At 38.8% G+C, this 26,770-nt stretch overlaps 1 protein-coding gene across 4 annotated transcripts; it reads left to right on the top strand.

Annotated features, from left to right (window-relative positions):
• Positions 1 to 245: 245 nt before the first annotated feature.
• On the top strand, positions 246 to 25,992 carry mroh1 (maestro heat-like repeat family member 1). Of its 4 annotated transcripts, XM_056380953.1 has the most exons (46): positions 249 to 377; positions 499 to 535; positions 1,228 to 1,335; positions 1,566 to 1,711; positions 2,964 to 3,095; positions 3,178 to 3,340; positions 4,560 to 4,658; positions 4,764 to 4,915; positions 5,881 to 6,021; positions 6,414 to 6,506; positions 7,995 to 8,073; positions 8,447 to 8,560; positions 8,806 to 8,879; positions 9,045 to 9,167; positions 9,489 to 9,596; positions 9,780 to 9,924; positions 10,044 to 10,084; positions 10,644 to 10,785; positions 11,037 to 11,089; positions 11,318 to 11,425; positions 11,836 to 11,955; positions 12,071 to 12,193; positions 12,324 to 12,470; positions 13,402 to 13,428; positions 15,129 to 15,251; positions 15,373 to 15,452; positions 15,810 to 15,951; positions 16,182 to 16,277; positions 16,692 to 16,796; positions 16,889 to 17,024; positions 17,360 to 17,472; positions 17,726 to 17,878; positions 18,054 to 18,110; positions 18,359 to 18,456; positions 18,669 to 18,834; positions 19,247 to 19,416; positions 19,542 to 19,679; positions 20,085 to 20,199; positions 20,673 to 20,819; positions 20,944 to 21,010; positions 21,221 to 21,342; positions 21,655 to 21,804; positions 21,900 to 22,034; positions 22,637 to 22,739; positions 22,972 to 23,037; positions 23,135 to 25,992. In XM_056380953.1, exons 3-46 carry the CDS (start codon positions 1,314 to 1,316, stop codon positions 23,209 to 23,211), a joined length of 4,911 nt encoding a protein of 1,636 aa, XP_056236928.1. In that variant the 5' UTR covers positions 249 to 377; positions 499 to 535; positions 1,228 to 1,313; the 3' UTR covers positions 23,212 to 25,992. The 4 variants fall into 4 exon arrangements, with proteins under 4 accessions (XP_056236927.1, XP_056236930.1, XP_056236928.1 ...); XM_056380952.1 differs by lacking the exon at positions 499 to 535 and having other exon boundaries at positions 246 to 377; XM_056380954.1 differs by lacking the exon at positions 249 to 377 and having other exon boundaries at positions 388 to 535.
• The last annotated feature ends 778 nt before the right edge of the window (positions 25,993 to 26,770 follow it).

Below are 26,770 nucleotides of genomic sequence, written 5' to 3'. Positions count from 1 at the left end.
TACTTTTAGAGTGAAACCTGGAACAAACATGAGACATACACAAACACAAAACAATAACTATTCATTTGATTATAAAGTTGAGTTATGCATAACAGTCTCCATAAAACGGTCGTTAGCAAAACTACAGCAGACATGAAATGTAGTGTCAGTGGTAGCAGCTCTATGTGCTTCGGTGCTGTGACACTCTCTGGGTACGCCCCCTGCCTGATACGTTCCTGCTGACTACAAGCACATGACCAGGCGTGTTTACACCTGCAGTCGGACACACAGCTCCTGCCCTGACTGTGTCACAGACAGGGAAGCCGTTTGTCTAAACTGAGATAAGAAGCAGCGTTGTCGTGAGAGGTTGTCGTTTAGCGGACAGTCACTGGGAGTTGGTAAGTTAGCTTTATTAGCAGAGTCTGTGGTTTTCCCTCAGTCTGTGATGTGAGGACGCTAGCGGCTCTTCCGTAGCAGCAGCTGCTAGGTTAGCATGCTAATGTAACTGTTATCTCACAGCTCGCTGCAGCAGCATCACCACCCGGACAGGTTGAAGGTAATTATTCAATTATAACACCAGCTACAAAAGACACGACGCTGAGCGTTTTACTCAGCTTAACATAGCAAAGTGTGCTTGTCCCTAATATCATCTTGTTATAGCTTTGTTAACGTTAAACATTATAATAGAGTTAGCTGCTTCGTAACCGTTTTAGTTGGTGCTTGTGTTAAAAGCTAAAGTAGTAGCTTGAACGGTAGATTAACTGTAGACAGCTGGAGAGACAGATTTGAAAGAAGATTAATTGAATCAAAATAGACTACTATAGCTTTTGGTTGAGAACAGTAATGTCTCAATGATTGTGTTAGTGAAGCTGTCACACAGCCGTAATGTAACCCACCATCACCTGCCTGTCTGCTGTCAGTCTTGGTGTCAGTCATGTGAATGAGAGGAGCAATATGAGACAATGTTTGACCTTATGGTGGTACAAGCAAATCAGTTATTCTGGACAAATATATTCTCTGTTCTAGTGTAGCATCATTTGCTCCTAGCCTGGGAAGATTCACAGTTTAAGAGAGAAAAATACTGCTGCATGCTTGTTTTCAGTGCAAATAAATATCTGCCAACTTGCCTACTATGTCTGAATCCTGACACAAATCAGAAAATATTTTAATTGAAAATAAGACCAGGCATTGTGCGGAACGCTTCATTAATATTTGCTATATATCCACATATCATACTTTCCCCTTCAGCTCCAGGTGGCCCCTGCCCATCTGTCCCCCAGGAGGGAAGCTTGATCCTCAGCTGCTGGCTGAAGCCAGCACTCTAGCTGTGCACCATGGATGAGACAGATGTGGAACGTAAGCTCTTCTCTTCTCTTCCAGTTTGTTTTTGTGTCAGCCTCTATTCAGTTACAGTATTTCATTTGTTCTTGAAAGCTAAGCCATGCATATTTCCTTTTTTTAGTTAGCCAATAGTTTTACTGCACAGGTGTTGCTAATTTTGTCTGGCAATTTGTGTTAACTCCATTTCTCCCTACGTTTTAAGCTTCCTCTTCAGATATGTCTTTTATATTGTGTTTTCCCTCTAGAGGTGACCCTGGCTCTACTAGATGCAGCCAATGATAAAGACTCAGAGGTCCAGGAGCAGGTCAGAAAGTCTATGTTAACCCTGGGAAAACAGCAGCCAGACCGAGTGCTAGCAATGTGTCAGGACTACCTCCTGAAACACCCAAAGGTAAAACCACAGCTATCTATTAAAATATACCTGGGTAACCTGGAACTGTTGCTTGCTGCTGCTATCAGTATCCCTACTGCACATTACCAAGTAGAAAGCAAATACATTTTGTAGCTAGATAAGCATGACCATAAGTGCATGCTTGCATTCAGGTTTTAAAACTGGCACAAAACACTTCACATTTACATATATCAATTAATTGCTGTGACTGCTCCGTGTGATCATACTTTACACATTTAGAGGGGAAGTTGCAGGGGAAGTGCTTTTAAATTCTTTTTAGACCCTTCTACATTAGGCAGGATTTCACGAACTATGTACTTATGTGATGGAAATGTCTGTGGCTTCATGAAAGATTTGTTTTGAATCGAGTAACCCCAGCTAACAATAGTCTGCTGCTAATCCGTTAAACCCGGTCACACTTAAAAGGCCATAGTGCCCCTAGCATGTGGCTTGCTGGCCTGTTTCAGACAGTAATGGCGTGTAAATCAACATTCAATCTAGCGATTTCACACATTCACAAGATGTAAACATTGCAATAAGAATAGTAGTTGTATGTGTCAATGTTTCATCCGTAGTGATGAAGTTCATTTGACCTGTCAGGTATTAAATTCACTGCATTTGCCAAAATACAGCCACATCGGTTTATAATCTGTGTACAGTGCAATTTACTTATATTATATTGTATTATATTAATATTACAATACAAAAAATCCCAACCTTAATCTATGCTGCTAACATTTTGCCTGCATGGGCATATAGCATAGAAAAAATCAGTCTACCTACCAAACAGAAAAGCAAGCTTGATGTTTGTTTGTTCTTTGCCTGTTTCTGTTTTTTATTTGTAGCACATTTTGTCCTCAGAAATTTCACCAGTTTTGAATCAGCGTGTGTCTGGGAATGGTGTTTATCATATTGTCACAGCTCTCAGACATGTGATTATCAGATGATGGCATCATCACTCTGAGGAAATGTCTTGGGAAACATCAGTGATGTAGTACATGAGTTTCCTTTTTTATTGGTATGGTGTAATATACTCTGTCATATTTTACTTTGTATATACTTGTGCAAAAGCAAAATGCAAAAATTTAACATGATATGTACACTAGATTTTATGCTTTTAGATGGAAATGAATATATGCCATGCACTTAATTAGTATTCCATTTTGTCTTTATGTTGTATTTTAAATATGCTCTTTATACTGTATGTATGTGTTACTCCTGTCTTCTTTTTCTCCTTCTCCTCCTCCTTTAGCTGGTCGTGAGCCACAGAGTTGTGATTCTTCAGACTATTGAGCTGATTGCTGGCTGCAGTATAGAGGAAATAAGTTCCCCCAGGATAAAAAGCATCATCTCTCTGGCCTCAGATGAGATGACACGATCAAAGGTAAAATATGCCATGTTAATTATTTATTTATCGGTTTCCTCAGAGAGCCAATGATAGATGATATTCCTTTCTGTTTTCTCAGGAGGTCATCCCTGACTGGCAGCAGGCAGCCAGTAATATCTTGGTTGCTGTGGGTAACAAGCACATCAACGACATCATGGAGGAGATACTAAGCAAGTTTCAGCCAGGAGTCTTACCTCATTTCTTTGTCGTCCAAACACTAGCCAACCTCTCTGATTCCAATGGTAAGATAATATTTGCATGTACAAACACAAAGGAACCACACATAAGAGTCCATAAAGAAGACCACACTCACTCACACACACACACAACAGGAAATCAGAACTTCAGCTCACAAGGCAGTTATTCAGAGGTTGTTTAGAAAGACATGAACCTGTTAAACTGGTCCAAAAACTGCATTTGCTGTTTGTTTAGGAGCGGTCTCTTGTGCTTTTTAAATTACAATGATTAAGTGTTCTGTATCTAAACTGTTGAGAGCTAGCTCTCATACTAGCAGTAAGTAGGGATATTCACAGCCTCTGAGTTGATCAATACTCTTTTAATTGATCAGTATTGGCTATATTAAGCCTGAATTGCGATATCTGTTATCCTTTATTTACTGAATCATTTGTGCTCTGCCAACTGTCACAGTAGCCAATTTGTACTAAGATAAAACACTTAAACCTATTCTTAAAACACTACAATTGAATAAACTCCTGTAGATAGCGTTTCAGTTACATCCACACTGACACTGACGGTTAGCAAGCAAATCAAAGAGACACAGTGAGTTTGCTTTGCTCTGTTTCAGCCACATTTTACTGGTGTGACATTATATTTAAAGCATGTCTTATTACATCTAAGTTCAAACTAGAGTCATTGTTTCATGCTGTGTTATCCAAACCTTCCTGCCAGTTCTGACTGACACTCAGGAGAACAGCTAAGAGTTAAAAAGCTGTCAAACACATCTAGATTGGGGTTGCTTTAGAAAATTTAACACAGGTCTACTTTATACTGAATGTGCATTTGCATCTTGTATATCAAAATATAGATATCAAATCAGGACAATATGAGCAGATACTAAATGAATAAATAATAGATGACTCAGCTCTGGATCAGCACCCTCGTCATTCTGTGTTGTCAGTCTCTGAGTAGCTGATTTACTGTTTCATAGTGTACAATTTTAGAGGAAGTACAAACTAAACCAGTTTTAGAAGCTGTGAATAATTGACCAGTACAAAGATGCATACAGATTATTTTTATTTTTATAAACAATCTGATTAAACATGTTGCTATGGCCTAATATATTGAGTTTAAATTTTCAGTCTGCCAATATACATCTCACGAGGACTATTAAAGTCTTCCACCATGTTTTTCTTTTAACTTATGTACATTCTCCCTTACTTACAGAGGAAGTGGTGAGTTATAATGTGCCATTAATGCTGTTCTCCTCTCCATGTTCTCTAGTTTATGGTATGGTACCCTTCCTGAATGCTATTCTGGGCACCATGTTACCTATGCTGAGCATGGCCAAACAGGACAACGTGAAGTGGGTCTTCTCTTCTGGTAAGAACTGTTGAAGTATATTACCTCCTCTCTTGAAATCAGAAAAATTGTGAAACACTACCTCCCTTATTTCCTGTCTCCCGCTGTTTTGTTTTCTCCTTCTAGCCCTGTGTCATTTCAGCGACAGTATCTTGGAGTACCTGGCCAACCTGGACAAGGCTCCAGATCCCACAGTCAGGAAAGACACATTCTCCAGTGAGATCTATGCTGCTTTCGACATCCTCTTCAATAATTGGTTACAAAGCAGGGAGTCTAAGGTACGTCACAGAGGTCAATATTGGGGTATTGAGCAAGATGTTTTGATATACAACTGAAAAAAATGAGTGAACATTTGACATTAGGTCGTGTGATCAGTCCGTGTGGAAGGAAGCTGAGGTAAGACATGTAAAGCTTGACATTTTGACTTTAGGATACAAAGATGATGATGGCAGTCCAAAAGGCATCCTTTGAAAAAAACTGCACTACTGAAAAAAAGTGACTCCTTTTACAAAAAAATGTATTTCCGAATCTCATCTTACCCATAAATATGATGAAAACGCAGTGAGAACATTGTTCTGGTGTCATTTTCTGTTCCTAATTTTAGTGAAACGTGTAAACCACGAGCACCATCCTTTCGATCTGCTAGAGCCTGTTAAAGAATGTTTTCTATGGGAATTTAATAGTGGAGTAACCACACAATTCACTATTTGTGTTTATAATAAGCCATGTTAACCATTTAACCACTCTGCCTTCGTGCTGCATTACAGAAAGCAGGGAACCTATTAAAGTTGAGGATGGTTCACTGGAATGACCTTCACAACTGGGTTCAAAAGCCACTGAATATACAAACAAAGAGTTCAGTGAAAACAAATAAACTGGAAAACAACTGAAGGATAGTCATACATTTACTATACATATGTTTTTTTGTTCTATAGTGCATTATGCCTCCTGAAAAGTAAAATATACATCTCTGATGATGTGGCACTAAATGAATTGGCAGTTTTTCAAGTAATGACTGTGAAGTCTGATAGTTTCTCATGTCTGTCACCTGACATTGTGTCTTCCTGTGTGTGTGTGTGTGTGTGTGTGTGTGTGTGTGTGTGTGTGTGTGTGTGTGTGTGTGTGTGTGTGTGTGTGTGTGTGTGTGTGTTGTGTGTGTGTGTGTGTGTGTGGTGTGTGTGTGTGTGTGTGTGTGTGTGTGTGTGTGTGTGTGTGTGTGTGTATGTGTGTGTGTGTGTTCTAGTTGAGGCTAACTGTGGCCGAGGCAGTTGGCTCTATGTGCCATCTGATGGCCAGTGATAAACTGGAGGAGCAAATTCCTAAACTCATTCCTGCCATCCTGTCCCTGTACAAGAAAAACAATGAGCACTACATCATTAGCAAGGTGTGTATGGAATCTGGCATAAGTGAGGTAGTCTGCTGTCTGTAACATGATTCATGTGTTTTAACAACAGGTAGAGCATCACTATCAAACTTAAAACTGCCTCCTCACTACATCTGTTGTTTGAGCCTTGATGTCACACAATAAACTGTTTAATGCAGATACATTAGTCCTCTGGAGAGAGATTTTATACCAAGATTAGTTGAATTGAAAAACCCAGATTTACCCTTGTTATTTTCCTTTGTATTATGGAACTTGCAAATTATAGCTCCAGCTATTCATAAACTGCTTGTGCTTGTGGTTTAAAAAAGTTTCCAATCACTGCAAAATCACACAATTAATTTAGCATTTTCAAAGGGTGATGATTTTTTTCCCTTTCTTCTGCCTTCACTCAGAGTCTTTGCCAAGTGCTTGATGCTTCTCTCAACATGGGCAGCAGGGTGCTGGAGACACAACTCGACAGTCTACTCTTTGTATTGCATCAACAGGTATACAGTACTAAAATAAATACATGTTAAAATAAGGTGACTGATACATGATGTAGATGCTCATGAAAGGTGGAAATAGGAAGAAAACAAACTCCTCCTATATTACTAGATATTCCACATCCAAACCAAGTCTTGTTGACCTGACTTTTTAGCACTCTTTTACAGATCCATGGAATTTATAATTGCTTTAATTGGTAATAAACTGGTAAATAAAAGGACAATCTTCTAACTTATTAAACATATTTCTTTGATTTTTGGCATCATGAAAAACTGAGTACCTACAAGACAAGGTACCTACACCATAATTCTCCCTGTTTGACAGAGAAATGTTAGACCATTTGGAGTTAGGGTGTTTGTTTTCAAATAAGAAATGCCATACACCTGACACTTGGAACATGTAGTTTTTTGTTTTCATTGCAGTAAATCAGTTTTCAACATTGTATAATAGATAACATAACCTAAAAAGTTCCTTTAAGGTATCAGAGATTGTTGGAGCAGGGTGGGTTTTTTTGTTAACTCTTGTGAACACAGAGCTGTGATGAAAAAAGCTTTGGGCGTGCCGAGTAACAGACCTTGAGTAAACCACAAGCATAAAAGACTTCTCAACACCACTACATGATATTAGCTATTCATAGATCTGTCTAATCTAACTACTTAAAGTTGCTGGTTCCCACCAGTCTGTGTAGGTCTTTGGTCTTACCTTCACCTTATGCTACCTCTGCTTAGATGTGTTAAATGACTGTCAGAGTGTCGCTGTAGTCACATGTTTTCATAACCTTGTGAGTCAGCTGACACTTGGCCTGATGTCTTGACTGTTGCAACATTTTACCACAGTGACTCTGCCAGTGAGATGTGTGTATCATCCAGATGGCCTGGTGGGGACAAAGAATATTTCACCAGAAAGTTAAAGCTCCAGTTTCTTTTACAACAGTTACAGTTATCATTCCTATCACAACCTTACATAACATCTTATAAATGCATATGTAAACACTAAATTGTACATGTGCCTAACTGAAGTTGAGTGAATGTCATTAGGTCCAATTAAAGTCCTTAAAAACACAAAAAATGGTGGCCTTGAAAAATATGGTCCAAAACAAATTTTCAGTTCTTATTTCCACTTCACAAATGTTCCCCAAACAGGAGACTGTGGTTGTAATTTAAACTTCTCATGTGTGACCCTGTTCTATAAAAAGAGCTGTGATCAGCTTCTCGTTTGGATAAACAAATAATAGTCACTGCAAACTATTATTACCATTTATACCATTATTTCCTTCATTATTATATACCACTACATGGATAGAAATTATGTGTTACAGTCAGCCAATTTAGTTGAATTTGATTACATTTATTCTACGATTGTCATTATTTTCCCACGTAACTAGAATATCAGTGCTCAGTAGAACTCATATCACATAACAGTGTTAGACGGTGTACAAGTTGGCACGACTGTTTAAGAGACCAGAGTAACATTTCCTGTATCTCCTCCAGGTGTCTGCGCCAGTTGATTACAGCAACCCTCCTACTGTCAAAAACCACAACGAGGTCCTGCGCTGTTTCAGTTTGCTCGGTACTAAAGTTCCTCCGTTGGTGCTTGTGTTTGTATCTGTCTGATCACTTACTGTTGTTGACACTGTGAAAAGCTCATTTCTTAGGCAGTAATATGAGGTGGTCTACGGTTAAGTGTATGGTAACAGCTAAATGTTGCCCAACAGCATCAGGCCTTTCTATCTATTTCAGTTCTATGGAGTCACAAGAACAGTAATGAGATCATTCATTAGTGAGCCAGACTCAGTGTCCACCACAAGATGATCATATTAACTGTGACAGTCAGTCTACTTTTCTCTCCTTCTGTCTTCTCTTGTTTATCTTTTCTGTGTTTTGTCCATGTTTTTGTATTTTTGTTACAATTTTTTTTTCTACTTCCACTCCTCTTCCTCTAGCAAACTCCTTCCCAGACCGGCTGGTTATGTTTGTTCTTCAGAAGTTGGAGAACAGTAATGAGCGGAACAGAATGGGCTCACTCGCTGTCCTTCGCCACCTCATCAACTCCACCAGTGAGGAAAGCAAAACATACACGCTTCCCAAATCAATTTAACTCTTAATCCACACACGACAGTAGCTGCTTTGACGTTAAAAGAACAGAACAGTTAAAAGTAATAAGTCATTCAGTGAGAGTCTTAGCTTATGTTTGAGCACAGTGATGCAGACTACATAATTCTCCTTTACTCATGTGTTTATCTTTTGTTTTCTGATTATTTGTGGTTGTATCTGAAAGTGTTGATGTGTGTGTGTGTTACAGCTTCAACAATGGAGAATAAGAAGCTCCTGATTCTGGCCAGTATCAGACAACCAATGGCTGACCACAGCAACAAGGTAACACACACACACACACACACAGAACATCAGTCTCTATGTAACTATCTTGCTGAGTTAGGATTAGATAAATACTTAACTGTCTGGTTTTACTTAAGAGGTTTATTACTCAGATAATTATGACATTGTTATGGCTCACTCTGATTCTGTGTCTCTGTTTCCCAGGTGAAGAAGCGTGTGGTCCAGGTGATCAGTGCGATGGCTCATCATGGTTATCTGGAGTTAGAAGGAGGGGAGTTACTGGTTCGATTCATAGTTCAAAACTGTGCCTTACATGACACATACCAGGTGACTTCTGTGTGTTCAATTCTAATGTTTTTTTTTAGATGGAAATTTGATTTGTGTGGAAGTTGTTAATGATTATTTATGTATATTCTTGTATGGGTGGCTTATGTAATTTTTCATATTCTATTTAAATAAAACCAATAAAGCACAAATTGAAGAAAACAATTATGCAAACAAACACATACAATTACATACATGCATACAATACAAGTAAAAGGAAATTTGTTTAAACTTCATTATTCAATATCCAGCATTTTGCATTACGGAGTGACTACCGAAGATATGGAAAGTAAAATGTGTGCATGCACCTGTCTGTGTCTTCAGCGTGGTGAGAGGCCCACAGATCCAGAGGAGGTGACAAATGAGGCACTAAGGATGATGTGTGACAACACCCTTCATCTCCTGACCACCACTGTTGGACGACTAGCAGATGTACGTACACTATCTCCCTGTCTACCTTTTTTGTCTAATATGTTCCCGAAATCTGTTAATCTTAGTTTTTTGCGCTTGCATGTTTATGAAGCTTGAGCTTTACGACAACGTAATTGTGGTTAAATTCATGTCACTTAATAGCAATTGTTGAGATACCTAACACATGTTTTTTGTTGTTTGTAGGTGCTGTGGCCCAAGCTGCTGTACTATCTGACCCCTCCACAATACAGCAATGCCACCACTCCTCTGTGCAAGAGTCTGATAGTGCTGGGCAACAAGAAGAAAAATAACCAGGAGCCCAGCTTTAACATAGACTTTAAACAGGAAGGTAGGAGGAATATTTACTGACAAGATGCATGTATGTAAAAGTTAAATGTTGTGTGTATTACATTGCATCAGGTCTACATTAGCCATAAAAAGACATGTATCTTATCTGTCTCCCTCCAGTCAATCTGCCCTCTCCTCAAACACTAATGATCAGACTGCTGGTAAGTAAATCCAACTGTATAACACAATACAATAGTGTCTGACCACGTCGCACGGAGCCAAAGGCAAACACAGAGGCTAATGTGTTTAAACTGTTGGCTAAATGACAACAACTTTGTCCCTAGAGTTTAGAATAATGGCTCATTAAACACCCAATCCAGTCAGAGGCTAGAGCAACACATTGTTGTTAATTGTAATTAATTCATTGCAACCTGTGGTTTAGAATAATCACTTATCATACCCAATGGTCCTTATCAGTTGTCAAGGCTCATTTTCTTTTTAATATTTCAGTGACAATCTCTGGTTATTTCTTTTGAATATGTTGTTTAAATATTAAATTGATCAAGCCATATACTCAACATGGAGAGGTAATAGGAATAGTAAGATAATGCCCCTCAAGTGTTTCAGTTGTTACTGCTGTTTTGCTGAAATAAGTAGAAGTAAAATTATGGTTGCAATAAGCTATTTAAAGTGAAAAGCAGGCAATTATCTACACTGTGGTTAATGAATGTCTGTTTATCTACGTGTATGTTGTGTCCTGGTTTGTGTTGGTGGTCCCAGGTGAATTCAGCATTCCCGTTCAATAGCAGAGGTCACGGAGCTCCGTCACTCTCTCTCCTGCAAATCCTCAGTATCAACATTCACCCCAAAACAGAGAATCTCTGGGAGAAAGAGATACCTCCTCTGCTGTCTATACTAGAGGGTACGGAGATATTGACATAAGGTGTTCAGCAAGGTTCAGTGAATCTATAGTATTAGCACTGGAGAAGTGATTCCCCACTACTGTCACTACTTGAAGGCCTGCCTTTTCTGCAGTGCTCTTCATTGTTTACAGCATTTGGGCATTTGTAGGGATCATGGTGTATTGGGTCCTTCTACCTCTTCATTCCTCATGTACAATATCTACATTCTCCCTTATATTAGAGTTGTGTGACTGTGTACTTTTGTTACCAGAGTCAACGGTGCAGACGCTACATAAGAAGCACTGGGATGAGAAGCTGCTGAAGGTGTGTTGATTTTACCTTTATCCCAAATACAACTTATAATTCCCATTTATTTAGCATTATTTGCCCATAGTCTGTGGCAGTAGACTACTTGATGCTCTTAGCAATATTTAAGCTGTTTATATTGATGTAGATGATTAGAGATGCCTCATACAGAGAGATTTTGCTGTCTGCTATGTTTGTTTTGTTATGGAAATATTTAAATCTGACTTTATCTGAAATGATCTCCAGCTCTTGTCTAAAACCCTGGCCTCTATTGATGATGACAAGTGGGTGTGTCAGTTGGCAGCCGAGGCAACAAGATATCTCTCCACGTATAACAATGCCTTAGAGGAGAAGGTGAGTTCTTTCAAAAATGTTACTTCACCCACAAATAGAGAGCGAGCTGATTTACAAGCTACTGTTTTGCTGTTGTTACAAACGTTTGTCCAGTGACATTAAATGAATGAATGGACATAGATTTCTTCCTTCTGACCTAACTGCCATCTGTCTGCATTTCTCCAAAAGCTGAAATGTAGTAAGCTCTTCATTTTAAAAAATGGCAAGGAAAAATCGTAAAAAAAAATAAATAAAATGATTGATTGTAGAAATTGTTTTTTTTAATATTTTTTTATTATGACAAAGAAGGAAGCAAAATGTTGATGAGGAACATTGATGGACTAGCATATATGACAATATTATATTTATTTATTTTTTTTTTTTTATATGTTTGAAAACATTTTAAATCGTATTTTTAATGTCAATTGCAGAGTTTCCTGTATCAGTGTTTAGGAGTGACTCTCCAGCAGTGTTTCAATAAGGAGCTGGTTAAAAAACAACTGCAGGAAATCCTCCTCACAGCACGACACAATGACGCTGTTGAAAGAGAGGTATGAGTGTGCTGTTGAAAAAACCTGAAAACAGAAATTGATTAATTGTTCTGAGGTTTTTAATTTCTAGACAGGGCTAAAGTCTAACCTTTTGTCTGTGTCCTCTATCTATCAGGGAGTTGCAATGGGCATCGGTCTCTGCGCAAACAGCCACCTGGAGGGAACTCTGGCTAAACTGGATGAATTTGGAAAATCAGACGCCTTCAAGAAGTCACCAAGCATTTTCAACCTGCTCAAAGTACAAAGAACTTTTAAAAAAGTTTCCCAAATGACAATTTAAATATTGATATCACTTGGTTTCTTTAGATCTCTTTGTGTTACTGTTAATGATTGTCTGTTTTCATCTCTCCTTCTCCTCTTTTTCTCAGGAGCGTAATGATGTTGAAGTGGAGAAGGTGAAAAGCACATTAATCCTGTGTTATGGTCAAGTGGCTCTGAATGCACCTCCAGAAAAGATACTAAACCGCATTGATCAAGACATCCTTCGCTGCATCAGTAAACACTTCAATACCAAGGTAATGTAAATGCTAAGGTAACATAGCAGGGATGACACGGGAGACGTTGTTCTTATAGGGTGGCATTTTGAGCAGAGAATATACAGACAATGATGATGATGAGAAACAAGGGTTACAGTCTCTAGTTTAAGCTGCACAACCCCATAATTTAAGATTTCACAAACACTCTCTATATCTAATAAGATAGACTGCAAGACAGTTCAAGAAGAAGCTGACAAACTGGCGAAGATCTGATGCTTTATTTTAGCTGGACAAGCCCAATTATGATATCCTGTGCAGTGAGCAGGAAGCTGGTATGCAAATTATACTTTCTAAAAATGGCACTTACTTTTGATGTTTTTAAATACAATCCATTTTAGATTTGAGGAACAGGACTACTTGCAAAACTAGTTCCAGTGCTGCTGTATACCAACTAAATCAATTGTGTTGTACAGTGTATAATCAAAGTGCTAAAGCAGCTGGCATGATGCATCCATTCAGTATCATAAAATGCTACAGATGGACCTTCATTTCAGCCTGCTTAGGAGTCATCTGATTGCTAGTGCCATGGTAATTGCAATTCCATTGAACTACAAGATGTTTTCAGATTGTTGCTTCAAGTGCATTTTCCCCACTTTGCATTGAAATGGACCCAATCCAAACTCCGTTGGCTTGTTGATTCAAAATAGGGCTATAAACAGTTTTGACTTGTGTGACTGATGGTGTTCATTACCAAATTAACAATGTGTGAGCCTGTTACTGGCTCTTTTACAGAAGAGGTCCATCTGTAAAGTTACTGTAACGACACATTTCACAAAAACTGATAAGTGGTGACAGAGTGCAACAATGACATGAAATATTTCTGATTGTGTCAGCAGCAACTTAGATGTAAGCTCTTGAATGGGTGTATTTGTATGTGAGCTCATGACCTTATCACCTCTATTTCATACAGGTTCTGGGGATAAAAGTAGAGACAAAGGTATCGTCACAGGAATACATGGGTTATTTATCTATTTTTTTATTTTTCTTTGATCTTTGCCAGTTAACTTTTTCTCTTTTCTCCGATTCATCTTGCTCTTCTTCCTTACTCTTCTTTGAATTTATCCCTCTGTTCTGCACACTTGTGGCGAAAATCTTTACTGAGAGTCAGGAAAAAAAAGATTGATACAATAATGCAAATGCTTTTTCTTTTAAGTTTTTTAACTTGGTTGCATCAGTTATATTTCACCATGGTAGAGCACGGGATTTTAGATCATGAATGATCCATCATTAAAGGAGCTATTTGTAAGTTTTGCTCTTGCTACATAGCCAATGTTAGCATTAACAGTTGTTAACGTAGAGGAAATGCTGCAAATTCAGCATCAAATTTCATTCTTTTACTCTCAGAAAGCAACACCAATGTTAAATGTGGTTTTGCTTCTATTTCTATCACCTCTTCTCCTGAAGTTAGCATGCTAACCAGCGAGCTCCAACCCATCCTATCTTAGAATACTAGTTTGCAATAGTGAGACACTGTAGTGTCCAGTCTGCCCTCAGTGCAGCATGAGAGGATGAAGACATAGTGCCCACAGGGTGTAGCTCTTGGCTGCTCCCGACAAGAAACCACAGTTGACGGCAGAGAAAACTTCCATATAGCATCTTTAAAATTAATCCATTGTCATGGTGGTGCTCACTATAAAGTGGTGGAGCACATGCTCACTTTAAAAAAGCAGTTTGAGGGCTGTACTCTACTTCTCAAACATGTATAGTTTGAAAATGCTCTGCTTCAGTGAAATGTAGCTTTTAAGTGATACACCACCAAAAATCTTTTAAGTATCAAAGACTCACCCCATTTGTCATTGAAGGGGGATGCTTTAAAACTTTGCAATTTCCATACTGATGGAGAGCAGTTGGGGTTACAATGGATTCCAGTCATGACAAGTATCCACTGTTAAAAAAGTTTAAAAGTCTTAAATGAAATTGATACTCAGAGCTAGATTTGAGGTGGTTTATCACTCTAACCCACTAATATAAAACCAGTAACATTAGACAGTGTTAACAACCTGGCATTTAAAGTACTATGGGTTTTGAAAGTAGCTCAGATTCCACAATAGCCTTGTTGTGTTCCTTTGGCCCTTACCCAACCAAATATAATACAAAGAGTTTTCTAAATGTCTTTTGAATGACCCATCTCACTTGTAACTTTGTTACTTGATAATCGCCATATGATTTACACACCAGATTCTAGTCATTCTCTGTGGATTGTTCTTTAAATGCTCACCCTCGGTGTGGAAAGGCTTCTGTAATTTCTTGCAAAATCCTAACAGCTGTTTGTGTCTCTAGACCTCAAGCTCTTCTGTCACTTCTTAGACCAGTGCCTGCTGCTGGTTTGCTGTTAAACCAATCTCCTCTAATCACACAACTATGATTTCAAATTTCTCTCCATCCATAGGCATGGAGGATCAATCTACAGTATCACTAACAGATTGATTCAATTGATTGATGGACTGAGTGGATTGATTGATTTTTACATTGCTGGATTGTTTGCTTTTGCTTAGCTACTTGTAGAGTTATTTAACCTACTTTTCCTCTTGAACTAAATCTTTTTATTTGTGTATGTCTTTTCATTTCTTTCTGTTTTATGTCTTTGTGTGTCTTTTGTCTGTATGTATTGTATCTGTATGTGTCGCTGTAATCCAGGACCTGACTATGAAACTGAGTTTGATCCAGAGTGTTGGCCTCATAGCCAAAGCCATCAGTGAATGTGTGAAGAAACAAGGCTACATCTTCTCTCGCAAACAGGAGCTCATTACTGTTATGCTGGTCAGTATGAAGGAATATTAAGGGACAACTTTCAGTCATTTCCAGACAATCGATAGAGGTGTAATTCCAACAGCAATCATTTTCTGATTTCTCCTCCTGCTGTTATGTCTACCCTGGTCAGGATTTTATCAAGGCAGAGCCAGCTGATTCATTGAGGACTCCAGTACGCCACCTTGTGATGGCCACCTGTGCCAACCTAATGTATCCTTCACTTTAAAAAAAAAAACAGCTGGGCCCTCTGTGAACTCTGAAGGCTAACATTTACAGAATAATTGCAACAGCCATTTTTCTTTTAATCTGTAGAAAAATGATTCTGACAATTCTGTTAGTTAAATATTGACATTAGCTTCCTCTTGATATCATGGGTAGTTCACAGTGATCTCCTTTGATAAAACTCAAATCCCAACCACACAGAATTGACCACACATGTAAACCACCCTAAACCACCTAAAATCAAAAACGCTGACAGCGGTTATTGCATTATCTTTAAAAAATCTGCTGTATCCCTAAATTTGTGCACTTGAGATTCTGTTTTATCTTTGACCTTGATTTCCTCAGGCCTCTTGACCCTGCACTGAGTGAGAATGAGAGCTTTGACTTACTAAAGGTGTGTGTGAACAGTGTGTTTTCTCTGCCACCTGACACACACACTCCAGAGAAAATCAAGGAAGAGGAGATACTGGACCCCAAGCAAAGAAAGGTGAAAGAGAGCAAATGGAGATATGTGCACACACATATGTTACTGGTGTTGCTACACAAAAAGGCTGTACACTGACTGGTGCAATCACTAATTTTCTAGAGTTGAGCAGGTTACTAGCAACATAGAAATACACAATCCTTTGTCTCATGTACAAATCAAATGTTGTGTGCAACAATTTTTCCAGACATCATTGTGTTGTCAAACTAACACGCCCTGATAAATCTGCACAGGCGTTGTACAAAGACACATTGGCTGCACTGCAGGAGCTGCTGAAGAGCGTACTGGCCAAGGATCCCACACCTGATGGCCTGCAGGGCGTCTTCAAGGTGACGCCGGGTGTTGCAGATTAATTGGCTCCTCTCCTGTTCAGCTTAATTCTACTAATATTTCTATTGTTTAGTTATCCTGTTGTTTCCCATTCTGAGATCCTTTTTGTTTAGCAAAAAAGAAAAATTACTTTGAGTTGTATTACTACTTAGTTTCCATCCAAGAAACTGATAAATAACTGTCTTCTTCTGAAATATATGAATTGTTTTGTTGTCTGAGAGAGTAAAACATAAAAAATGAAGTAGCCCCTCTAGCATCAACTGAGCCAAACCACTTTCTCTGTATTCTCACATCAGTCTCCTTGACTTGTGTCTCAAAAAAGAATATCTGGCTTCAGTGAACTTTTGTACATCAAGAAATAACATTCACAGTATCTGTGTCTGAGATCCGATGTGTATTATTGTCCTGTGCAGCACATTGAATCATGGTTGAGCTCTGGACAGGACCACGAGAGAGAGAGAGCTGTGACAGCTACTGCTCACATACTGGCTTTCTACCTGGATAACCTGACTGTAAAGGTACATTCACAAACACTACATTTCTTCTTCAGAGCTGATGTTCTTTGGCTCCACTTGATGGTAAAACTTTCTTTTTTGGTCTTTTTGTCCAGAACATGGTGTCCTTCCACAATCTTGGAGCTCTGCTGGGTCGACTGTCTCCACGCTGTTCTGACCCTCAACCGGTGGTACGCGCTGCTGCTATGGACTGTATATACACACTGCTTTATATACAGCTACGATATGAAGGTACTTCATTGTAAACTGCACATTTCAAGTGTCATGACAAAAAGTAATTTCATTGATGAAAGTTTTGACATGTTGCACTAAGGCTTGTTGAGTGTTATGTGACATGGAGATGAGTAGCCCAGTCTGGTGTCTGTTGTTGATAAACTGAGATGTGAAAAGGGACTGACAGGCTGGCTTGTCTGAATGTGTACTATGATTTTTCATTATGCATCAGAATCTTAAATGTAAATGATTATAAATGTGTTACTTGTCACCAAACCTTTCTAGTCAAGCCCTAACCTAAACTCAGACTTGATTTTATTTTCTAAAGACTTTCCCTCTTTGTCTTTGTGTAGGTTTTGCGCTAGATTATAAGGATGATGCTGTGGACAGTCTGTTGTCCCTTAAAGACAGACTAGAAAACCCTGATCATTCAGTTCTCTACAAGACCTGCTCTGACATCACCAAGGTACACCGTGTGCCCCTTGATCTGAACTTTAATTTTACTTGTGTTAAATCCTCTTGTTTCTTTACCAAGTAAATGATTATGCCATTAAACCAAGCGCTCAAGAACGACAAACCTTTTCCACAGTTTTCTGTTGTTATGCCTTTACTCTGCTTAACTGTCAAAGATAATAATAATGTTTGTGTCAATATACTAGACAAAGTAACAACCTGTATAGTACAACTATGTATAACTGCCTCTTTCCTGTGTGTGTCAGGTGATGAGTAAACGTCTGCCTCAGCAGCAGCTGACGACGTTGGTGTTCATGTTGTTTGAAGGGCTGGTCGACAGTCAGACAAACTGCTGCAGAGCTTCATCGGTTATCCTAAATACCCTGCTGAAGAACAGAGGAGGTGGCCTGCAAGAGCTGGTAACACTCACACATGCGTACACTCATACTTCTCACACAGACCTTTGTTACATCTGCATAGGTCCATAAGTAGATACAGTAACCATTATGATGCACACACCTGTTCTGGATGAGCACACATAGAGCTTGTTCATTTGTTTGTGTCTTTGTGTGTGTTGTACGGTGTGTATGTTAGGTACCAGAGATGCTGGAGGTGCTCCATGTGCGTCTGCAGAGCATCACAGAGGAGCAGGTCAGACATGAGTATTACTTTATTTAGCATCAATATCATATTAGTATTATTCCATGGATTTCTTTATAGTAAATTCTGATGGCATTTGGTGTTATTATTTGTTTTTCATAGCTAAGTCACACAGACTCTTTTGAACTTGTTTTACAATAACAATCAGCTTTTGTGTGTGTTAGATCTCACTTAATGTTTTTTCACAGATAATGCATGTCTCAGTGAAAAAATTAATTCATTGTTGTCCTTGTGTTTAGGTGAGAGTGGCAGTAGGACAGACAGTACTAATCCTGGCTTCACAGCATCTACAGATTGTTATTAATACACTAGTTAACCAACCACTTCCATATGACAGGTATATATTCACACAAAAACATCTAAATAGATATAATACACAAATTATTTGGCGTCATTGGTTTCATCAAGTAAATTCAGTCACCTAATCCTCCAGTTGTCTTTTTTTTTTTTGTAGAGGACCTCACCTCTCTTTTAATTGTTTTTAATTGAAGATATTTTGTATCCACTAGTAATTGTATTTTTATTTCTTCTGTCTGTCTCTCTGTCCAGCTGGACCAGTGAGATGTGGATGGCCTTGGGGGCAGATCCCATTGTAGCCAATCAGATCATGGAGATGGTGATGGAGAAGCTTGTCATCATGGCACCCTACGTAGACAAGAAGGAGTCCATGATAAGAGGAGGGATGACAAAGGTGGCCACAAATCAGCCACTGGCTGTAAGTCACAAACACTCAGAGACATCCCACTGACTGCATTGATATACTAACATGATTTTATACTTTTATACAGACACACACATCCCCTCTGATGGAAATAAGTATGTTATACCATAAAAAGACAAATTGTAAAGTAAGAGGTGCCCATAAAGCTTGAAGTTTGGTGTACAACAGTATGTTCAGTTTCCTGTCCTCTGGTTAGATGCTGCTGTGGAACTTAGTAGTTTTACCATCAATCATTAGGTGTTCTCTAACGTTTCACAAAAGTGGAAATATGCTGCAGCCCGGCTTTGAGATTATGCAGAGAACTTTTCAGCTGGTTGTTGCAATGGGCATACCAAATAAAAATGGCAGAATAGGATGATGCTCGTGTTAACATGTACATGTGTGTCTCTGTTTGCTTTGTTTCTAGATGACATGCGGCCTCAAAGAGCTGTTATTAAATGGCCAGAGTCAGGAGCCGGCAGTCAGTCTGTTTCCTCAGCTCTTCTCCTGTCTCACTGTCAGACTTGGAGCAAGTGTCGGAGTCTCAGCACCGAAAGACAACAGCACCAAACACACTGCCTCTGTCCATGTAGCAGGGTGGGAGTCTTTGTTTTTTCATATTTTATAAAAATGCAGGTTGGGTTCCTGCATAAATTAGTTTTCTAGAGATCTAATCTTGGATGTGGGGCCTAATTGTTTGGTTTAATCTTTTTTTGTTCCAGGGTAGCAGCGGATGCACTGAGAATCTTGTTAGCACGAGCCCAGTTAGATGAGGTAATGAAAAGACTGGATGAGGACAATGCCTGGGACGCAATGAAGGAACTGAATACACACATTCTTGGAGTTACACTACTAGCAAGGTACAGACACACTCACATTAAAGTAGCTGGATGCATTTTGACACCCTCATCAGATAAACACACCAGATAAATGCTGTACTCTGCACAAAAAAATAACTTGAAATTGTAAATAATTTCTGCCAAACTGCTCTTAAATATTGAAGTTAAAAAAGTGACTTGCGCAGTTAGTCATCAGAAGTTAAATGTATGATGCCCAGTACATTTATAAAGGGTCCAGCAATGTTTAAATCCCTGTCGTAAATGAATATGTTAGGAACTTAAAAAGCAAATAAAACCCAAACACCATCCATGTGTTTCGAGGAATAAGATATAATTCCTCTCCTGTATTCAAATGTGTTCCAAATACTTACTCCACTAAATACTGTAAAGTGTCTGTAAATTTGAGTAGGTTTGTCTTGTCTGCAGGGCGATGGCTAAACATGCTGGTCCCAGGTTACCGGCCATCGTTGAGTGTCTGTGTCCGTCCCTAAACAACATCTATGAATGCCAGAGAATCACCGTCACTGCTTTCTTCTCTGAGGTGATAAACCATGTTTATTTTATAGTGGTTCTGTCTTCCGAGGGGACCCAGTGTCTCGTTGATCTGTCTCAAATGAACAGTAAATATTTAGCTGCTTCCAGGTGCTTTGCACAGCCTGTGTTTACATTTTTGATAACTCTTTGTTGCTGTTGCTGTCTTCATTGATGTCACTGTAAATCTAATTGTGTTGATGTTTCTTGAAACATCAACAGTTAAAAAATAGCCAGCTGGCTAACACTGGGCCATTTACAGTAATGATGATTAATGTGCATTGTCTCTAAATAATGAAATGAAATGTCTCTCACTGTTACAATGATATCTAAATTACTGACTTTAAATTAAATGACTTGTTTCATCAGGTTATATTGTGGATGATGATGATGATGATGACTATGATTATTATGCTGTCCAGCAGATGGAGGACATGAATAGCATGATGTGTTTTCTCTTTCTCTGTCATTTCCTGGGTCCAGCTGTTAAACCATCATGTGGTTACGGAGTTGATGTTGATAGACGTGTTAATGAACAACATGATGGAGAGGATATCGGATCCCTGTTGCACCGTCCGCATGTTGGCTGTTCGAGGACTGGGCAATATCGCTGTGGGATCACCTGAAAAGGTACAACACTTACATAAGTGCACACACACACAAGAGCACACATTCTCTATGTGCCACTGTACACACACGTTGTAGCTGTTGGGTCCCTCACGACAGTCTCCTTCTTGCTTCCCTCCCCCACCAGGTGAATAAATATGCCAAGGAGCTGCTGGCAGCCATGAGCTCAGGCATGGAAGAGAAAGATGATCCAGGTAAGTTGGCTGCAAACTCATTTGCTATGCTGGAAAAAAGTAAAGTTACAATAATACCTGAAGTGATTGCTCAAATTTACAGTCTGCTGGCTCAGGGTTTCACTTTAATTCACCACATTCATCATGTCTATTATACCACATGTTCAGCCACTCATCCTGCATTGGTTCTAATGGTAGAAATGCTCCACTTTGTCACCTACCTTCCTGCAGGTAAGCTGATTACTCTTGAGGCCATGTCTGGTCTCTCTAAAGTTCTCCTGCACCTGGACAAAAAGAATGTCCACTTACTGGTGGTTTACATCTTCATGAAGATTAAACCATTCCTGGAAAGTGTAAGTTTACTTCTTTTTACCAAGATGTTATATGATATTATACAGCAATATTATATTATACAGCAACTCTTTCAGTAATCATACATATTAGAAATTCAGGTGTTTTAGAGTTGTTATTGACAGTGATGAAGTTGTTTAATGGTCATTTTAGTATTGACCAATGATACAACAACAGTATTTAGTGTCTTAAGATGATTTGAAGTCTGTCTGTGTCCTGTAGGTGTTTTCAATCTTGTGTGGAGGTGAAGATGTATCTCTGAATCCCACACACAGACACACATAACACTGATGGTATCTTTTGTGCTCATTCAGGAGAATGATGAGATCCGTTGTGCTTCCATCCACCTAATGGGAAACCTGTCCAAGTTTGGCTCAGGAGAGCCAGTGTTCAAAGACCAGATCCACAATGTTCTGGTCAGCTTGCTGTTACACCTGGTTGACCCAAACCCACAGGTGGTCAAGGTAGGAAATCTGCACTCACACACATAAACATATAGTATTTCAATTCACACACACGGCCTCTTACAAATATGGATTTTGTTTTTCTGTGTGTCCAGGCGTGTAAATATGCCATGCGTGTGTGTGCTCCTGTGGTGGGATCAGAGCAGATCACAACCATGTTTCAGAACCACCTCCACGATGACAAGAGCTTGCACTATGGAGAATTCATCAATGACCTCACCAAGTACCTGGTGAGACACAGTCATAAACACAAGTATCCCTTCATGGCTGAGCATGGAGAAGTGTGCACCTTCTAAGGAAATTAGCTCTGTAAAATAAGTTTGATTTGGATTCCTGCAGGTCTTTTGTTGCCATTTATTCAGGTTTAAATATCATTCCTCCACAAATGGTGCCACATGAGCAGCAAGACAGCCGAGCAGCGGCAGCAGCTCTGGTGCTCATGTGTGATTATATACGAGGTGTTGAAGCACAGTATTGATTTATAGGTTACATGCATTTTTGAAGCACTCAGATCTACAGATCTAGAATACACAATCACTGTAGTTACACACATAAAAATATGCTTTGTGACATGTTTACAGGTGTGAACAAAGTGTGGTGTTAAATACCTTGTGTAGACAGCTGGATTGATTAAAATAAGAGCACTTACACACATGAGACACACGACTGAAAATGTGGCTGAAGTGCTTCTGTGTAGAATTAGTTTAATACAAAGTGCATTTTAGCTTTAACTGCATAAATTTTCAGCAAAATCCGATCAGTTGTTGATTTTGTCAGCGACATAAGGGAAGAGTCTTGTACTGATGTTCAGTGCACGTTTTGGTGTTTGTAGATCCAGGACTTTCCAGGCATGCTGAACTTCTATCACATATCAGTCATCCAGTTCTTCAAGAGCAACTGGCCTGAGGTCAGAGCAGGAGCTGCCATGTTTATCGGTATGACTGCAACACCACCATATTGTAAACGTCAGATTCTAAAATGACAAGTAAAAAGTTTGACCATTTTAAATGTGAAAAGTTGTTTCACAATGCTGTATCATTTTCCCACAACCATGTAGCCGTATTACAACCCACAGGCCACTCTCACATACAGTATGCAACTGAAACGCTTCAGAAACAATATATTTGATGTGAACTGATTATAAGGTATGTGTGTGTGGTTCTTCAGGGTTTCTGCTTGGCAATCTTCCAGAGGAGCATCTCTCCCACCTCAATATGGGCACCATCACTAAAGGTGAAGCAATACACAGCTTTCATTTTCTTCAAAAGCTACAACTGATTGTTTTTGTCCACTGGTTTTTGTCTCATGTCTCTGATGTGTCCATGCACAGGTTTAGTGATGCTGCTCCAAGATCCAGATCCAGTGGTGAGAGTGAAGGCGGCTGAGGCCATGGGACACTTCCACTGACACACACACACGCACGCACGCACGCACGCACGCACACACACACACACACACACACACACACACACACACACACACACACACACACACACAAGGACACAGGCACAGACATACATACAAATATCAGTGTTTCCTTTAGTCACAAGTGGTAAGTCACCACTACATAAATGCATAATAATATAAAGTATATTTTTATGATTTGGCCCCATGTATACAAAAACATGCAGATCCCACTATTTAAATGTGCAGCCTTTATAAAATTATATTATAATAATGCAACTGTAACATTCATTAAAACCAAAGCAGGGACCAAAACAGGAACAAGTGTGGAGCCCGAAGCCAGAATGTCACATGTACCAATGTTATGAAATCATACAAATGAACACTGATAATACACATTCATACGCACACATGCAAACATATTTATCCGTTAGCAGCTTTGATTGGCTTCTTTTGACACTTGATTATGGTACTTGAAAGGAAGTGTTAATTCTTATCTATATTTTAGTGACCAAAGACTGTGTTGCTCTTTACAGATGATTGACATTGTCTGTAGCATTTAGTGTTCAGTCAGCGTGACAATACCAGAGATATACTGTGTTTCATTTATGAGATATATAATACTTCAAGAAGTTTCAAATGCAGAGTATAAAACATTGAACTTGAGTTATACATTTTTTAGAATAAGTATAGTTTCTTCATATATTATGTGCACAGTAAAACACATTTAAAGTCCATGACAGAAGCGTTTCACATGACTCTGCCAGGTAGCTAGAGTGTGTGTGTAGTCATACCAGAAGTTTGCGGTAGTGTTACTGGATGTTAGTTTTAGTTTTAGGTGCTCTCTGCTTGAGAATTAATTTTATTGTCCCAAAGCCCCTCTCTCTGATCAACCAGGTATCTTCAGTTTGCTCTGATCTTTCTCCCTGCCCTCCACCAAGATCCAATTAAACATGTTAGATCAGTTAAGACGTGTGGTACCACCAGTAGGTGTTAAAAAAATTAGGTGATGTCTATAATAAAAAATAATAACTAAAATGATACATGCACAAGAACTACAGCAGAACTTAAATATGGTTTATAGTTGTGGGTGAGGCGGTAATTAAAAGAAAACAGGATGGTTACATACTCATGGCTGTGTTCAGTAGTCCAGATCATCCAGCCAGCTTTGTCAAATCAGCGAAGTTATCCAGCAATAACCAGCCAATAACCAGTTAGTGACTATCCCTAACAGCTACTGCTGCTGTAGGAGCGATAGCTAACATGATGACCGGCTGGTTCAGACCAGGTTAAACAAAGTCATCGATAACTTAAACGTATCTAACCTCCATTTCTACGCCATAATGAAGCTGTTTGTAAATCACTGCCACCACTACAACTGAATGGCCACAACATGATCATCTGTGTAGTACACTTCACACATCCTTTTATCACAATATGTTTAATCTGCACACACTTCATGAATCAGTTTCACTTTATGAGGGAGTCCAGCCGGGCTCCGTAGAAACATTAATTATCACAAGAACATTGCCAAACTTTCTGTGTTGTTCAGCGGCCATTGATGTACAGACAGTTTGTGACAGTGCAGAATTAGTCATTTCAATGCAGCAACTTTTTTCTTTTTATCCATCCGTTACATTGACATCAACTCATGAAGCAGCTAGTTCCAGCCAGTCAGACCTGTACTTACCAGTGTTGCTTGGTAGAACAGACCTGTGTTGCCATGCTGAAACAGTTTGTGCCAAATGTCCGTTTATATCATATATTATAAGAGCACTATAGAGATGTTGTTAATGTTTTTCCTCGCTCTCATTTTGAATGCACTTATTGTTGTTTCAGTGTCTGTCATTATTCCATGGAATGGTTGAATTTGTACAATTTTAGGGGTACAGTTGTGGGTTTGCAGGCTCCTTAATGTGATGCCACTATACATGTGAGTGTTGTATTATGTCAGGATGTCTGTACGTCTAACTCTTATAACTCCAAATTAATTAATTCACTCAATGGCCAACAGAGAAGGATGCAAACTGATCCATTACATGTCCCAATCTGAAGTCATTTGATGACAAAAAATGTCAATAGATAGTTGAGTGAAAGCAATACATTAATACATTTTTGTATTTGTAACACATTTAAAGTATGATTATGTGTATGTCTACCTTCAATATTTCTGTTGCACTTTTGAGCTCTGTCATGTAGTCCCTGATTTAAGAACTGACAGGCAAACTTAAACTAAGCTTGTTTTTTTTCCCTTGGATAATTGAGAAAAACGAGGTTCCAACAGTTGCTTTTTAATTTGAAATGTAACAGGGAGGCAGATGTTATTTGTGGGTAAACAAAGGCTAATAAATATCACATTTACCCTGTAAATGTAATTGGTCTAATAGAAAAGGTTACTCCTGCATCTGCATTTGTGCGGCTTAGTTGTTCTCCAAACAGGGACTCATGGCTTCTAGCACTTTCTAACACTATGGCTTAGTTTAGGGTGAATGGTGAAGAGGAATTAGCAGTGTTCTCAGATTTAAACACTGTTATAAACTTTATACAACTGATATGGTTTTTCATGTCATCCTCCTGTTTTTTAACATGTTGAATGTTGTGAACGTATGTCTTCAGTATGTGTGACACATCGAGGTACAGCTACTTCAAATGGTTCATGTTTGAATGTGTTAAAGTGTGAACGTGTGCATGTCACTTTTTCATGTTACTGGACCAGAAGAGAGAGTGGATGAAGGCAATCTATGTATTTAAAATAAAGGAATAAACAGATCCATTCAAACATAACATGATTATGGATTATTGTGTCTTCTTCTTCTTGTTAATGCAGGATGATCATATTTTTGTTATTCATACTCTGTGTGTCTTCACTCCTAATGTAGCAGCTCTAAATACTAATTTCCAGTTTTAAATGGCGCTGTGTTGACTTTTATGGTTATAGAATGTGCCATGATTAAATTTTCTTGTCTCTAAACCCACTAATTGTAAACCACCACTCACTAGGTTTCCAACTGAAGACACCAGTAGACCATCTAATCTCACTTCTCCCCCTATGTGCATCCCTGCATTTTATTATATTTTTTATTTTCATTCATTTCATTTTTTCTACTGCTTCTCTGTACACACCACACACTTATTTCATCCCCAGATTAGTATTAAAGAAACATTTGATTTGCATATTCTTGCAAAATTTAGTCTACTCAAAGTGTATTTTTCACTTTGTCCACATGGGTGCAGTAAAGAGACAAGTATAGTGATCATGCAATAAAGATGCTAAATGATAAAATGTTATAATCTGTTAAACTTTTTATATTGTCAGGGGTCAAAGACCTTTGATGATACCAAAAAAAAAAAACAACAGCATTTTTTATTTATTAATCTAGTTAACCAGCAAAGACATCTGTCATTTCACTCCATGTCACTGTGTCTCTGCACAGTGTTCCCCTCTCCACTCTGTTATATCTCTTTATTTGTCTGTCTGCTCTTGCATCATGGTCTCTACCCACAGTAAAATGTTTCAGCTTACCAAAGCATTATCATCATATTTTGGGAACTTATTCTTTCT

Source organism: Seriola aureovittata, chromosome 7 (genome assembly GCF_021018895.1).
Source record: "Seriola aureovittata isolate HTS-2021-v1 ecotype China chromosome 7, ASM2101889v1, whole genome shotgun sequence".
In the NCBI taxonomy this organism is placed as follows: domain Eukaryota; kingdom Metazoa; phylum Chordata; class Actinopteri; order Carangiformes; family Carangidae; genus Seriola; species Seriola aureovittata.
The sequence above is the reverse complement of the archived record's forward strand: the minus strand, read 5'-3'. Positions and strand labels throughout refer to the sequence as shown.

Coding starts and splice junctions, on each gene's coding strand:
- mroh1 (XM_056380952.1), top strand. CDS start 1,314: ATGGATGAGACAGATGTGGAAC. Junction 4,916..5,880: donor TACAAAGCAGGGAGTCTAAG/GTACGTCACAGA, acceptor TGTGTGTTCTAG/TTGAGGCTAACTGTGGCCGA. Junction 15,453..15,809: donor GCCACCTGTGCCAACCTAAT/GTATCCTTCACT, acceptor TGATTTCCTCAG/GCCTCTTGACCCTGCACTGA.